Source organism: Chelonoidis abingdonii, chromosome 3, assembly GCF_003597395.2.
Source record: "Chelonoidis abingdonii isolate Lonesome George chromosome 3, CheloAbing_2.0, whole genome shotgun sequence".
Classification (NCBI taxonomy): Eukaryota; Metazoa; Chordata; order Testudines; family Testudinidae; genus Chelonoidis; species Chelonoidis abingdonii.
This window is the reverse complement of record NC_133771.1, coordinates 178,897,034-178,914,155: the sequence shown is the minus strand read 5'-3', so window position 1 is coordinate 178,914,155 and position 17,122 is coordinate 178,897,034. Positions and strand designations below refer to the sequence as shown.

The 17,122-nt window shown below is 43.3% G+C and overlaps 1 protein-coding gene across 1 annotated transcript in view; it reads right to left on the bottom strand.

Annotated features, from left to right (window-relative positions):
• The window catches only part of MTA3 (metastasis associated 1 family member 3), a 203,865-nt gene that overhangs the window by 135,225 nt on the left and 51,518 nt on the right, over nucleotides 1-17,122 (bottom strand). The window contains exon 5 of the mRNA XM_032774365.1: nucleotides 16,588-16,705. Within this exon, the coding sequence (XP_032630256.1) occupies nucleotides 16,588-16,705 (118 nt within the window). The remainder of the gene's footprint in view (nucleotides 1-16,587; nucleotides 16,706-17,122) is intronic.

Genomic DNA, 17,122 nt, shown 5'->3' with positions numbered 1-17,122 from the left:
CCCAGGGCTCCCAGTCACCTCTGCAGCTGGTAACTCTGGAGTGATTTAAAAGCCCTGGGGTTCCCAGCCACAGCCGGAGCCCCAGGGTCTTTAAACCATGAAAGGCCTCGTCTCTTCCAGTTGAGGCCATGCCCCCGCTCAGGACTCCGGCGTACTAGGAAGTCCTTTAAGTTACTTTCACCCCTGGATTTAGGTCAATTTAACTACATAGCTCAGGGTGTGGATTTTTCTAATGTAGACCTAATTTTCTAATGTAGGTCAGGTCCAAGTTTTTAGGTGAGACACAGAAATGGTTCAATTATGGCAATTGCAGTATTAACTCAGTCGCACGGTGCATAGGTTGTATTTTTGATTATCGGTTAGAGACATACACACTGAATGCACTGTGGGGAAGTTAACGTTGCCATTTTAATCCTAAACTTTGCATTTTGTAATTCTTATATGCATTTTAACTTTATATTCCATTAACCCAAGCTTTTGCATTTACTTTGCATAAAGGTAACTGAGAATGACTAAATCCAAGAGACAGTGGCTGGAAGAGCACAACATCATTCTCCACTTATGTAACTGAGGCCATGGCTACACTGGCACTTTACAGCGCTGTAACTTTCGCGCTCTGGGGTGTGAAAAAAACACACCCCTGAGTGCTGCAAGATACAGCGCTGTAAAGCCTCAGTGTAAACAGTGCCGCAGCACTGGGAGCGTGGCTCCCAGCACTGCAATCTACACCCGTAGAGGATGTGGGACAGCTCTCTTCCAGCACTGGCGCTGTGACCACACTCACACTTCAAAGCGCTGCGTTTCAAGTGTAGCCATAGCCTGAAGGTCTGTTTTTCTTAACAGACTCAGTAGAATCTCTCAAGACTCTAGTGGCAGATGTGGAAGACTGATAATTAATGAAGAATCAAATTGTGAAAAATCTGAATTCTGTGCCATAGCCTGCTATTGCCACTAAAATCAGTGATTTCTCACTTTGATTTAAATCAATCCATCTTGTTCAAATATATTTAGAGTTGTGGTTTTGCTCCCTGAATCTCCCACATTGCAAAAATAAGTACGCCGCCAGCCAACTTCTAACATCAGGACAGAGGGAAAAAAAGGTCTTTTTGATGAAGTGGTAGTTCTCAAACTGTGGGGCTCACCTCCCTGGCGAGGTCTGGGCATGCACCAAGAGAGGCACCATTTACACATTTTTCCCCTAGTAGCCCAGGGTTTCTGTGTGAGCTGTAGCCAGTGCTGCAGCTGCCACTAGATGCTACTGTTGGTAGCCTCGTCAGCTAGGACTGGACTGCAGTTCTGACCACCCCAACAGGGGGTGCAACAGGGCTTGCCAGCTCCTGCATTGAGAAGCTGTTCCTTAACTGTGCAGAGCAGGAATGCTGCAGCCCAAGTGGGCAGGTGGAGCAGCAGGAAGGTGTCTTGGTGGCAGCAGCTGCCTGCACTGGAGGGGGAGATACAAAGGTGAGCTAAGCGTGGAGACAAAGGGCAGGGATCCAGGATAATATGTGCCTCTCCTCTCCAGCCAACAGCACTCTCCCCCATGCACGGCTTAGGTCAGGGCAGGGTCTCAGGCAGACAGGAACAGCCTGCTGGGGAGGAAGCTGAGCTGAGGACAGGAACATCGACAGCATACTGGGAAGAGAGTAACACAGGGAATTGAGCCCAGTGCAGGGAATAGGCCTGGCAGGTATCAAGGCCCATGGGAAGGAGTTGGGCAAAGGTGGTGGGCAGGGAGCTTGGCAGAGAGGGATTTGAGAAGATAAAGCAGAGCAAGGGGCAGTGCCAGGGAGGGTGCACAGGAGACTGGACAAGGAAAGGTGTTGAAGGAAGGGTTTTTCCCATCACTGAGAAGTAAAAGGGAGGAGAGACCTCCCACTTGTGGATTTGTTGGACATTTCAGATTGATGACAGCACTTCAACTTTATTACTCATATTCTTGCAATTTCTCTGATTCCTGAGTATAATCCTAAATTATGACCTCTATCCTGGAGCTATGAAAGAGTCTTTCCTTTCCTTCCTAGCCTCTCCTCAGAGTTCCAAACAGACGTGGATCCTGAAGTGCACTACAGGCTATAGCAGCCAGTTTTTTATACAGTACCATTACACCTTTATTGTCGCTGCTCCCAAGAGATGCTGATTGTCACATTAGAATTTTTCATATTTTCTTTGTATTTTTAGATAGATACAGAGAGGCATAATCTATTTGCAGTATCATTCTAATTGGCTCTGCCACTGACTCTGTAGACCTGAGGGAAGTCATTTAACCTGTCAGGTGCCTTACTTTCCCATCTGTAAAATGGGGATAACACAGCATTGTGAAGATTCATGTGATAATGTTTATAAATTGCTTTGAATGCAACTAGTGTCTCATTATTCAACAATTTAAGCAAAATAAATGATAATGTTTATCTCTCTAGCGCAAACCAGCCGTTAGTTTAAAACATACCGCTTTCCTAAAGCTGCAGCAGTTGAACCTGCCAGTCATGAATTAAAAAAAAATTGTTGACTTTAGGATAATTAAGAACCCAAACTCCTAAGAACTGATAAACATCAGCAAAAACATATAATTTATTTTATAAATACACAGTACCATGATTGGGGCAGAGTGGGCTGAAGAGCAGGGCCTGCAAACAAATTTCTGCAACAACTCTCCCTTTGGGATCATATAGCAACAGCTGTGGGAAGCTCAGAAAAGTAATGGAGGCCCGGCCAACAGGTCAGCAAACTGCTCAGGCAGACTAGCCCCACACACCAGAAGCAAACCATATCAGGTATGACCTCTGCTAAAACCATGGGTTGTACAAAGAACAACAGTCCAGATATGCAAGCACCTGACACCTTGCTTCTGGGTTGGGGGAAAGAGGATACTGTCTATCCCAACCTCTGCACTGTTCTTCTGTCCAAAGCCTTTTTATTTTGGCTTTGGGCGAGGAAGCACCTACATTTTATGTTCTATAAGAAATATTAAAATATTACCTTGGTAACGGAATAATGCACTGTGCAGTTATACATAAATAGAGGCTCTTTGTGGGTGCTAGAGCTACTCAGCCATTTGTCTCCTCCTACTCAAGGTTTCTATGCATCTCCCTACAAATGCACTCCCTATTGGCTGCTACTGCAGACTTCTCATCAGAATACTATTAGTAATGTCATCAAATAACTTTCCATTAGCCCAGAAATAAGGCCAGAAAATTAGCTCAATCATGCATTGCACTGCTTCCCAGGAGACAAGAGTTTAGAGCAGGGGTAGGCAACCTATAGCACGTATGCCAAAGGCAGCACACAAGCTGATTTTCAGTGGCACTCACACTGCTTGGGTCCTGACCACCGGTCTGGGGGGGCTCTGCATTTTAATTTAATTTTAAATGAAGCTTCTGAAACATTTTAAAAAACGTATTTACTTTACATACAACAATTGTTTAGTTATATTATAGACTTACAGAAAGAGACCTTCCAAAAACAATAAAATGTATTGCTAGCACGCGAAACCTTAAATTAGAGTGAATAAATGAAGACTTGGCACACCATGTCCGAACGGTTGCCAACCCCTGGTTTAGAGTTTAAAAGGTCAGTCTCTTGGTCCCAGACCAGAGTGAGTTGGGAGCACTCAATGTGACACTCAGATCTGGGGGAAAGGGAGGGTCTGCCTCAAACTGATACTGTAGCATCTCCTCCTGACAAAAATGGGTAGTAGCCTCTCTCCAAAGCAGGCTTAATTCATAGCCTAAACTGTAAGATGCTGTTGAAAGAAAGGCTTAATTGAGGAGTAGTCAAGATCCAAAGTAACATTTGTTAAACTAAAGGTGTTATTTCAAATTGATTTAGCTAAACCAGTGCAAAAATCAGTGCAGACACTTTTAATCAGACTTAAACCTGGTTTATAATAGTTTAGCTTAATTCAGTAAGGAACCGACTTAAGCTAAACTGATATAGCACAAAAAAAAAATTAAAAGAACGTTATTATTGTTGAAAAAAATCAAGGAAATGCAAGAATTAAGGTTGCCTGTGCAGTCTTAATTCCTCCTTCTTGTGTATCTCCTTTATGATACCGGCTTTAATTACAGGATTACATATTTTTTCCCACAGACTGTGTATTTATTCTACAAGGCTCTGGCCTCATTTAGTCTACAGAATGGACAGTGCTTGCTTAATGAGTAGCTGTTCATTGTTTTGTTTTCCCCTTGTCCAGTGAGTGGCCCAGGTTTTATTTACGGCACACTATTCAAACTTTGCTCTGAATACAGAATTATTTCCTCATGAACTTTGTATGGCGCTCATCACTTATAGATATGAGTGCTTCATATGTATTAATGCATATATTTTAACAGGGATGAGATGAGATGAGGGACCCATATTATCACCATTTTACAGACTGGCAACTTGGACACAGTGAGGTTACGGTCAAAAGTAACCACTGACTCTGGACCAGGGCCAGTTTTAGGCCAATTCCCCCCAATCGGGCCCTGCGCCTAAGAGGGCCCTGCACCCTAAAGAAGAGCACCTAACTTAGGCGCCTTTTTAATTTTTACTCACTTGGTGGCACCTCAGCGGTGGGTCCTTCACTAGCTCCAGGTCTTCGGCGGTGGGTCCTTCAGTGCCACGGAAGACCCAGAGCGCCGCCGACTGAGTCATCCCTGCCCGTCGAAACTATTCAAATTGGGCCCTGCACTTCCTAAAGCCAGCCCTGATCTGGACCTCCAATTTGACATCAAGAACCTGATTTTTCACAATATTTAGCCTTATATCGCATTTTATATGATCAAAGAACAGTTCCCAGCTTCAGTTGCAGCTATGAGTGCTCTGAACTCCTGCAAATCAGACCCCAGCTCTCAAGTCAAGCAGACACCAGAAACAAAGAATAAATAAACTAGATCTTTGAAAAGTTAACTAGCTCTTAACTAGCATTGCATAGGAACTCTGTGGCAGGCAGAATAGAATCCAGTTCGCCAGGGAGCATTCAACTGTTTTTGCCATGAGACTGTTCCTTCTTCCTGCAGTCCCTGCCTCATTCACTACACAGCTCCAACTTCTGCAACAATGAAACTGGGGTCATAACAGAAACCAGATTTATCCCCAGAGCAGGTCCATTCTGTGCACTGAATGAGGCAGGGTATTGTGTGAAAAAAAAGTATGTAATGAAAGACTGCATCTTACTGCACATGCACAAGGATGCACAGGCAACCTTAATTTTGGCATTTTTAACATTTCGTGCTTGACATTGCAACATTAATAATAATGTTTTTTAAACATAGTTTTTGTGTATAGACCTTTTTTTTTTTTAAAGGCAGACTGAATCAGAAATTCCACCATGTGACATCCTATTGATGCCCACAAGGATAATACAGCAGGGGTGAATCCATCACTCAAACCTATCCACTTGAGATAACAAAGTAGCTGATAGCAGCAATAGGTTATCATCCTTTGTTTCCACCAGCACCAGAGGGGAATAACACCCTTTGCCATTGCCCTTCAAGTATGTGCGGACAGCAGAGAATGGTACGTCTACACTCAGGATATTTCCGATTTTACATAAACCGGTTTATAAAACAGATTGTATAAAGTCGAGTGCATGCAGCCACACTAAGCACAATTAATTCGGCGGTGTGCGTCCATGGTCCGAGGCTTACATCGATTTCCGGAGCGTTGTACTGTGGGTAGCTATTCCATAGCTATCCATAGTTCCGCAGTCTCCCTTGCCCTTAGAATTCTGGGTTGAGAGCCCAGTGGTGATGGGGCAAAATCACGGTCGTGGGTGGTTCTGGGTAAATGTCGTCAGTCATTCCTTCTCTGGGAAAGCAACGGCAGACAATCATTTCATGCCCTTTTCCCCTAGATTGCCCTGGCAGACACCATGTACGGCAACCATGGAGCCCGTTCAGCTCTTTTTTTTTTTTTTACAGTCACCGTATGTGTACTGGATGCCGCGGACAGAGGTGATACTCCAGCGCTACACAGCAGCATTCATTTGCTTTTGCATGATAGCAGAGACGGTTATCAGTCGTTCTGTACCGTGTGCTGCCGGCGTAATTGGCAATGAATGACGGTTATCTACTCCTCTATTACTGTTGCTGCTATCATGGGTGCCCCTGGTGAGATCGCCCGGGGCGCAAAAGCAAAACTGGGAATGACTCCGAGTCAATCCCTCCTTTATGGTTTCTAAAAATAGAGTCAGTCCTACCTAGAATATGGGCAGCGTAAGAAACCAGTTATCAGAGAGCACAGGTGCTCCGTGTCAGATCCCGCAGAAATGATGAGCTACATGCCATTCTCCGGGGGGTGCCCCTACAACAATCCACCTGTTGCTTCCCTCTCCCCAACCTTCCTGGGCTATCGTGGCAGTGTCCCTCCCCCTTTGTGTCATGAAGTAATAAAGAATGCAGGAATAAGAAACACTGAGTTTTTAGTGAATAAATGAGGGGGAGGCAGCCTCCCGGTGCTATGACAGTCCGGCAGGACCTTAAGCGGTGAGGGGGAGAGAAGCCCAGCATGCCGCTGCTATGACATCCAGGCAGGACAGAATCTTTTCTTTACACAGGAAAGGGAGGGGGCTGATGGCGCAGCCCCCAGTTGCTTGATGAAGAGGTCCCAGCATTCTGTACATCTACTGGGAAGATGGGAGTCATCCTATTTTTACCAGGCGCCCCCGGCAGCCTCACCTGAAGCCAGCCAGGAGCCTCACGGGTGATTAACAAGGACGTTACCAGTCCTACTGCACCATCTGCCACCAGGAAGGGGAGGAGCGAATACTGCGCTTCACTGCTGCAGCATCGCGTCTACCAGCAGCATCAGTACAACATAGGTGACATTGAAAGAAGTCAAGAAACGATTTCTTCCCTTTTCTTTCACATGGTGGTGGGGAAGGGGGGAGGGGGAGTAAATTGATGATCTATTCCCTGAACCACGCCGGACACTGTGTTTGAACCTACAGTCATTGGGAGCTCAGCCAAGAATGCAAATACTTTTCGGAGACTGCTGTGGACTGTGGATAGCTGGAGTCCTCAGTGCCCCTCCCTCCATGAGCGTCCATTTGAGTCTCTGGCTTCCCATTACGCTTACCACGCAGCACTGTGTAGCCTGGAGATTTTTTTTTAAATGCTTGCCATTTCGTCTTCTGTAACGGAGCTTTGATAGAACAGATTTGTTTCCCCATACAGTGATTCAGATCCAGTATCTCCCGTACGGTCCCATGCTGGGAGGTCTCTTTTTGGATTTAGGACTGCATTGCCACTCGTGCTGATCAGAGCTCCACACTGGGCAAACAGGAAATGAATCTAAATTTTCGTGGGCTTTTCCTGTTTACTGGCCACGTATCCGACTTCAGAGTTGCTGTCAGAGCGGTCACAGTGGTGCACTGTGGGATACCGCCGGAGGCTAATACTGTCGATTTGCGGCCACACTAACCCTAATCTGATATGGTAATACGATTTTAGCGCTACTCCTCTCGTCGGGAAGAGTACGAAACCGATTTAAAGAGCCCTTTATATGATATAAAGGGCCTGTTGTAGTGTGGACGGGTACAGCGTTAAATCAGTTTAACGCTGCTAAAATCGGTTTAAACGCATAGTGTAGACCAGGCCTCAAAAACGATGGTTTCCATTCCAGCCTCTGAGTGGAGTGTGCTCAGCTGGGCACAGACTTTCATGTCCATTCCCCAAATTTGACCCCTTCTGTCCTGTCCACTTCAAACTCTCTCCAACACACTTCCAGCTTCTCCACCCCAGTCTCTTCGCCCAACCCGCTTTCCTACCCATCCTTGCTCCTTGTCCCAAGTCTCCTTATCCAGTGGCTTGTCAGATCTGCTCCCACATCCTTCCCCCTGCCCCAACGGTTTCCATACCTACTCTTGTCCCACTAGCTCCCATCATTTTCTCCACATAATCTCCATTCCCTATTTCCCTCTCCAGCTCCCAGTCCCAATCACCTTGCCCAGCCAGTCCCAGTCTCCTTCCAACTCCTGCCAACCTCCAATCCCAGGTGTGTGTGTCCCTCCCCCAAAAAATTCTTCCAGTCTCTTGTCTCAATCTACTGCTCTCAACCCCAGTTCCAGCTCTTGTCCACATGCCTGGCTGCCAGCAGGGGCACCACAGAGAAGACGGGAGAGACAGGCTCTCGCCTTCTATTCTGGTGACCAGCCCTAGTCTGGCTCACAGCAGTTCAGAGCTGCAATTGCAGGGAAAGTCATGTTCATCTCTGAGTGGAGGATGCCTAGTGCAGACGGAATTTTTGGAGTTTTTAGCTATGAAACCCTAGCAAGTCTTTACTGAGCATGTGCAAGTCGTGATTTTTTGAAGGTTTATAAAACTTGGCTAAATTTAAACAGATTTTCACACGGACACCAAAAGAGACATCCCTCACACAAAGGCCACACCCTTGCTAAACTTCAAGTCCCTATTCCAAAGCATGTTTTTTTTCCCAAAGAAAAGGTCATCTGTACTTTTAAACCAATGAAAAAAAAATGTATTTTTCACTAATCTCATTCTTAGAAACAATTGAACTGTTTTGGCTGAAATTTTCCAGAAGAATGCAGCCTGAGGCAGACAACCAAGCCTGGAAAATTTCAGCCCAAACAGTTACAGTTTAGCAAAGTTATCGCAGCTGAAAACAAGGTTTTATACTTGGAAGTGTCAGACAACTTTAAGAACAGGCAGTGTAATGAGACTGGCTTAAACTGCATGAAGGGTGTCCATTCTGTGTTTCAAACTACAGAAGGGCAACTCTGGACAGAGACAAGCCCTTAAAGGAGGAAGGGTATTGCAAACTCAGTCTTGTGCCATCACAGGAAAATATGGTATTTCCTCCCTCCTCTCAGTGTTAAAAAAGCAGCAAAATAAAGCATTTGACCCCTGTTATCACTGGCCTGGATCTTGTCCTAGCCAAATTCTGCTGGAACATCCTCAGTGTGGAAGATATAACAGAAAAAGAATCCAGACTGCAGTTACATGTAGTTAGAACAATGGTCCCCAAACTGTGGAGTGCACCCCACCCCAGGGGGCTATGGAGAAACATTTGGGGGGGTGGAGCCGGGCCCTGGACAGCCCCTATGGGGGGCAGCAAGGAAGCGCTACCCAGCCCTGTTCCATTCCCAACTCCACTCCAGCCCCAACCCTGGCTCTGCTCCACCCACACCCCCAGCTTTGGCCCCCAATCATGGCCTGGCCACAGCTTCCGCTCCTGGCCTCTGTCTCAGCCCAGCCCCCCATCCTGGCTCTGCTCCCGGCCCCAGCCACGCCCCGAGTCTCAGCCCCCTGTCTATGCCCCTCCCCTTCCCCTGGGAACCACAGCTCTGCTCCTGGTCCCAGCTCAGGGCAGGGGGAGGGGAGAAGGAGGGGGCATGACCGTGAAAAGTTTGAGGACCAGTGAGTTAGAAGCAGTTGCAGTGGAACATTACCAAAGGACTTTTCCCAGTAATTCCCCACAAAAAATGTTATTAGCAGAGTCAAATCTATTCTTTTGTGTGCCGATGTCAAAAGTTAACTAGGTCATGTTTTCGCTCTACCAATGGACTATAATTCTTGTCTAGCTGGGAACCCAGGGGAAATCATTCACCAGTTAAGACTTTTTCTCACATTAAGCATTTTATTGAAGTTTTATTAGAGAAAAGCACTTGGGGATATATGAATAATAAATACTAAAGGAACAGTGATTCCTCAGTCGACCTCTGCCTCAATCCTACAGTAACTCCTGTGATTCTCAACTCAGGATCTGGTCCTTAATATGTAACTACCTGTACGCCTACACTGCAGCTGGGAAGTGTAATTCCCTGCTCAGGCAAATGTACATGCACTACTTCTGACCAAGCTAGCACAATAAAAATAGCCGTGTGGCTGCAGCAGCATAAGCACCGGCGCCAGCTAGCCATGGGTTAGTCTGAGGTACATATCTGGGTTGCTAGACCAATTCCCTGTGGCCACACTGCTAGCTTGACCAGAACTAGCAAATGTATGTGTAGCCAAGTGGGAAACGGCACCTCCAGCTGCCGTGTAAACTTACCTTTACAGGGCACAGGGGACATTTATTTTCTTTTCACAATTATAAAAATAAATGTTATACTTTTTTATAATAGTAACCGTTTGGAATCTGGAAACCAGTTGGGGTTTTATTTCCTGATAATAAGTACACAAACTTTGGTTTTGCAGTGGAGAATAAATGCTGGGTGCAGAGCTTCTAGTTTTTTGTTGGTTTTTTTGGGAGGGCTGAATCCCCACTGAAGTAGATAGGGATCTCCAGACAAGGAATGCCTATTACTCATCTATAAGGCTATGATTTTGTCATGGATATTGTTAGTAAAAGTCATGGACCAGTCATGGGCAATAAACAAAAAATCACAGAAGCCATGACTTGTTCCTGACTTTTACTAAAAAACATCCTTACAAAATGAGGAAAGAGTAGGGTCCAGCACCCTGTCCTCTGCGCCCCCCACCCCCCAGCAGCTGGGAGTTGCAGGAAATCCATTGCCCAGTTGCAATTGCATTGCAGGAACTCCATCCCCCTGCCGCCCTGCAGGGTTGGGAGCTGCGGAAGGTCCCTCACGACCCACAGTGGCAAGGGAGCTCTGGGGGACCTCCTGCCAACACTGAGCAGCGCTGGGGTCCCTCTGCTGCTGCAGGCTGCGAGCTGCAGGGGCCGGGGGGGGGGGAAATGACAGGAAGGAGGGAGGACGGCTGCTCACGGTGGCTGAGCAGCTGCAGGAGGGGGGTCTGCCAGCAGCAGCAGCTTTAGGGCCTCCTCCCCCGCCCACTGAGCAGCTCTGGGGTCCCTGGGAGCTGCAGGGGGGTCCCTACTGCTCGTGTCAACTGGGTTACTGCAGGGTCCCCCACTGCCAGCAGCAGCTGGTCAGCTGCAGGAGCCCCAGGGTCATGGAGGTCACTGGAAGTCATGGATTCCATGACTTCTGTGACCTCCATGACATCATCTTAGCCTTACTCATGAGAGAAGAGAAATAACATTCAGCTGTAGATGACAACAAACCTGACAAGGGACTGCAGCTCTTTCTGGAAGCTGTGCTAAGACAATACAAGTTATTTTCCTACCGAATAGCTATATGTTCTTAAGTGTTCATAAACTATTAAATAAATTATTAACACAAAGACAACTATCTAAAAATAATTTACCATACTGCTTTAGAAGACAAAGATCAGCCAAATCTAAAATAGCCTCATTTTATGTGGGGTTTCATTAAACTTTCTTTATTTTTTAAAAGGAAACTATGTTTTTCATCACAAAAATTAAAATGAAATACAAGTGAATCTAATTTAACCATAAAAGAAAGTCTAGGAAGTACAACCAGATCTTTGGTTTATGTGCTTTTTAAAGTGTTTCTGGATTTTGCTGATCTATATTATCTGGGGAAGAAAAAAAGTTAATTTCAACGGAAACAAAATCAATATCCATAGTACAGAGACAGGCACCAACTCATTTTTTGTGCCTGAACAAGCCACTGAAAAATGTAAAACACTGGAGGCAGACACAATATAAATCTTCATTTGTTATAATAAAAATCTGAATTTTCAGTTTACAAACCTAATAGAAGCCATCATGATGTTTATACCAAAATAATTTGGTTCTTATAGAATTCGCTTAGACATTTCACAATTCAAAGAACTTTTCCATTTAACATCCACTTTGTGACCAGCCTTCTGAAAGCAAATCTGAATGAGCATGCTTTCAGTGCTTTTCTTCAGATTTTTATAACAGTAACCATTCAAAACAAACTGATGGAGCATGTCACTAATATTTTTCTTTTCTTAATAAGAGGTATGGGAGGATTTCTTAAAACTTCTGTCTACTGGTGACTTATGAAGAAGGTAATTTTCCTCTACTTTTATTCTGAACTCCCCCTACATACTGCATCTGTATGAAGTTACTAACATTCTGAACTTATTGCATAGTATGACTAGATTATCTAAGGCCTAAATTTTTCAAAAGTGACCACTGATTTTTGATGCCTCGATTTTTGGGTGTCCAGCTTGACACTTTAAAGAGACTTGATTTTTAAAGGGTGGGTGCTCAGGACTTTCTGAACAATTAGGCTCTTTTAAAGTGTCACAAGTTGGGCACTTTTGAAAATGTAGGCCTGAATTGCTATTTCAAGACTCACAAGTTTTCACAAGATCCCATCTTTACAAGACTTACGATTTTATTCCATAAATGCTATTCAACCAGCTTTTTTCAGATTCCATTCTGTGAATGAGAATCCTAGTTGTTAAAATAACCCTAGCTCACACACAACATTTTTCATCAGTAGATTCCAAAGAGCCTTACACAAGGAGGTCAGTAGCATTATCCTCATTTTATAGATGAGAAAACTGAGGCACAGGGAGGTGAAATGACTTGTTCAATATCACCCAGTAGGCCAGTGGCACAACTAGGAATAAAACCCAGATCTCTGAATCCCAATCCAGTGCTCTAGCTTCTACTCCACAGGGATCAATTTTGCTGTAATTCAGAAAATGGTCCCAGGTCACACGCAGAGGCACTCTGACAGCTGAGATGTGTTCTTATGCCACTCAGAGTTTGGCACAAAGAATCGGGGGATATATTGGCTCCCTTGTCCTCCAGGAATACTGATCTACTAATTCTTGCCTATATGACAGCCTGAAGATCTCATCATCCACTATACTTGTGGGATTAACAAACTCTGCAAGAGCAAGGCTTGTAACACACAGTGAAATCCTGGCTCCAAGGAACTCAATGGAAATTGCAATGGAGCCAGAGTTTAACCCATAGCACCACAAAAACCTTTTTAATGGTAAGGAATTTAATTTTAGAAAAACCTTCCACTCTATAGAAAGCTTCTGCAAGACGAAAAGTTACTACATAGGCTTTAATCTACTAAGTAGATATTATCTACTATACTATTTTAGGATCCAATCCAACTCCTACTAATCTCAATGGCAAAACTCTAACAGACTTCAACAGGAACATACCTACTGTCTAGCAGACGATATCCTAGCTCCTAATGTCAGCAAAAATTCTAGAGAAAATACATATTACAAAGATTTAAAATGAGTATACTGTAAACAATCCATCCCTGATCTATTGATCTTTTGAAATTAGCAATAATAAGTTCTTAGTGAGGACTAGCCACCTAGAAATTTTGAATTTTGAAACCCCACGTATGAAATTAATGTGAACAAAGGATTTTGAAGAGTTAGTTTGTTATTTTACCATTCTAAATTATATTTGTCCACCCAATACAGCTGTATAGTTGATGAACAGAGTTTGCTCAAAACTGGGGGAAAAAATTCCCTTGAGATGAGGCTAAGAATAAATATTTTTAACCCAAAAGAAGAACTGTTTAGAAAGTTATGTAGACATGAAAATACATTTATAACCAAAGTCACAAAGAAACCTTAACGGTCACTACTAGGTGACCATTATAACACATTTTCACCCCTTGCTTCAATACTTCCTTATACATACATTCTATGTCTCCCCTAACCATAAAGTCTCTAAGCTTTTTTTAAAATTAATGGGTGCAAATACATATTTTAAATTCTGATAATGACATATCAATGCTCTTTTTTTTAAATTTCAATTCACAAGAGCACAAATCCATAGTCCATTTTAGTCAATTTCACGGTCATAGGATTTTAAAATAGTAAATTTCATGATTTTGGCAAATTTAAATCTGAAACGTCAGGGTGTTGCAATTGTAGGGTCCTCACCCAAAAAGGGATTGTGGGTGAGTCAAAATGTCATTGTAGGGGGAGGCTGCAGTACTGTTACTCATACTTCTGCACTGCTGCTTGCAGCAGTGCTGCCTTCAGAGCTGGGCAGCTGGAGAGCAGCGACTGCTGTTTGGGAGTCCAGCTCTGAAGACAAAGCTGCCACCAGGAGCAATGCAGAAGTAAGGGCGGCATGGTATGGTATTGCCACCCTTAATTCTGCACTGCTGCCTGCAGAGCTGGGCTCTCAGTCAGCAGCTGCCACTTTCCAGACGCCAAGCTCTGAAGGCAGCAGTGCAGAAGTAAGTGGCACCCTTACTTCTGCATGGCTGCTGACAGCAGCGCTGCCTTCAGAGCTGGGTGCCCAACCAACAGCAGCCATTTTCCAACCACCCAGTTCTGAAGGCAGCGCAGAAGTAGGGGTGGCAATACTGAGATCCCCGTGCAACTCCCTTTTGGGTCGGGACCCCCAATTAGAGAAACGCTGGTTTCCCCTGTGAAATCTGTATAGTATTGGGTAAAAGCACACAAAAGACCACATTTCATGGGGGGAGACCGGATTTCACAGTCCGTGATGTGTTTTTCATGGCTGAGAATCTGGTAGGGCTCCAGATATAAGTATCATACAAAAACCTATGTTAAAAGAACTCTTTTACGGTTGTAAAGTCAAACCATGAAGTTGTCAACTGGACAAGTGCTGTATTGACTGACCATTGGGTAAGTAATACCTTATTAGACAGAAAAGAAATTTGTTAATAAGTATGGGCTCTAGATTGCATTTTATATTCTCCTTTGATCTGTATCCATATGTTTCCAATCCTTATAGGTGCATCTATTTGGATTTTTATCTTAAGCTTTGTCAACTAGACTTCTATTTGGTTTTACTATAGACATGACTAAGGCTTGGTCTGCGCTACAGATTTATGTTGGTATAACTATATCACATAAATCCACACCCAGGAGCGATGCACTTATACCAATCAAACTCCTGGTGTAGAGAGTGCTATGTCAACAGGAGGGCTTCTCCTATCGACACAGCTACTGCCTCTTGATGAGGTGGATTATCTACGCTGACGGGAGTAGCTCTCCCATCAGCGTAGATGGGATCTTCAATCACTAAGCACTGCAACTGCACCACTGTAGCGCTGTATGTGTAGACAAGCCCTAAGTGCTGAGGGCTAAGAAGAGTGTTGAACTGATGTGAAGCTAGTGAACTGAGGACACTGCTTCCAGAGGCAGCAAATCTGTTTGCACTGCGAGTGCCCAGCAGTTGAGGGATTCAGGTATAAGAAATTGAAGTGTACAGACAGGTTGAAGAGGCCTACACCCCAGGGCGAGAGCAGAATTCTGGGGCTAACTATCTCCACTGATTTTGCCACAGGTATTCTCTGCTCTGCCCCAAAGACTCATTTAGGGAGCCTAAGGGCTGGGCTGTGCAAACTACTAGCCTGCAGAGGGAAAGAACAGGGCTTGTGAAACCTGAATGGAGCACTGATATTGCCAACAGCCACTTGTTTTGGGCAAGTTTCCCTCCTGTGAGCACAGACAAGGTTCTCTCATGCTGTAAGAAGTGGTAGTGATTAGCCCTGTACCCAAAAATGTCACAGTCCCTCTCTATTTACATCCTTAGTAAACACTCTCTTTCATCATATGAATCTTTATATAATAAACAAATTATTTGGTTCCCTACATCAGGTCCATTGTATCATATTCCAGTCATGTTTGTAGCAAGTCTATACTCTTCACAAGCAACACTGAAAAAGTTTTTCCATGGCTACCTTACCTTGTCAAGTAGCTAATAAATAACAATCAGAATAACAATGCAGTGATCTGCTACACTGTATCTATAATAAATCAGTCTACTCTCTTATTGAAAAAAATCGCTCTTCCATTATACAGTTCATTAGACAAACTTTGAACAATACTAGTTTTTAAAATAAACAAAACAAGCAGCACACTTGACAGGAATAAAAGAGCACTTTAACATTCCATTAAGGGCGTAGTCCTGCATTTCATGTGCACTCAAAACTCCCACTGACTTTGTGCTACTGGTATGAATTTCATAAAAGTGCTTCCCTTATCAAGAAATAACACCACTCAAGATTGTTAGGAAATAATATTTATATCTTAGCCATTCCTCAAGAAAACTGCTTCCTTTATTACCACTCTAATCAGAACATAAAACTCGGTAACAAAGACTGTTCATAACATTTCCAAAGCCAATATATGTGCACTAAAAATAGATGGCAAACAGTTCACACTCATCACAGTACAAATCAGCTTTAAATATATACCAGATGTAAAATTCATATAAAAACAAAAAATAAAGTTTATGTGTAACAAAAGATTAATAGAAATCTTAAAAATTCCAACTACATGAGCAAGGTAAGAGGACCTATGATTTTCAAGATGTTCTAGGGAAGAAATGTTTAATTCAGCCCTGCTACAAAACAGAAAAGAAATAGTAAATACCACCTTAACCCTGGTGTAAGTTGATAATTGACAAGGGGAGGTCATGCATTCAGCATGCAAAGCCTTTTTAGGAGAGCACACATTTTTCTTTTGTATTGTTGTTGCTTTATAGTGTCTATAATGTGTGTCCTTAAGACACTTTTTCCTGTGAGGCCTACCTGAAATCAGCCAACGGAACCAAACAAATGGTCAATTAAAAAAAAATCATCTTAATTATATCATGACACACAAAACCTCACCAGGTCATAAAGTCCATTCATTGGTTACCCAGTGAATCCTCTTTTGGTGCCCCATTATATCTAATGTAGTTTTTTCTGTTCCTCACGATACGGAACCAAGATATTTCTGTTTTGAAAGGTGCTTATCTCACCTTTGCAAGTCAAAAGAAATAATAATGTGATACGTTGATTTTTTTTATTTTAACATTCAAAGGCCAACAAATATTTACCTTCAGCAAGCATGTCTGGTACATCTGCTTGATATCTAGGTCCCACTCTGATTTCTCCTTTGTCTGCTAAAAGTGTTTTCAGTGATGGATCATATACCAGCGAATAAAAAAAAGTATCCTAAAAAGGAAAAGATATTTGCAATAATATTAATTCAACTGTTTCATTTTACTTTAAACCTACAAACTTCTTTCATTTAAAAACTACAAATACAAAACAGAAACTCTACTCTTTCAATATCAAATTCACTTGTATTGACCTTCCGAGCTCCCTTTTAGGGTACAAGACAGGCAAATAGAAAGCCTACAAAATATATTAATCTCCATTTTAGTGAATACAGATTTAAGTAAATTTACTATTGTCTCCCTGTTTAAATGGTTTATTCAGAGTCTCTTATAATGAATACAAGTATTTGGAAGACATTTCATAAGAGTGTATGTACAACATTAAAGGTACAGTGATCAGGTACTTATGCCCAAAATTTGGTATGTCTGATGGCATCTATTTTCTGAATTTTACTTTTTTCCCCATTAATTA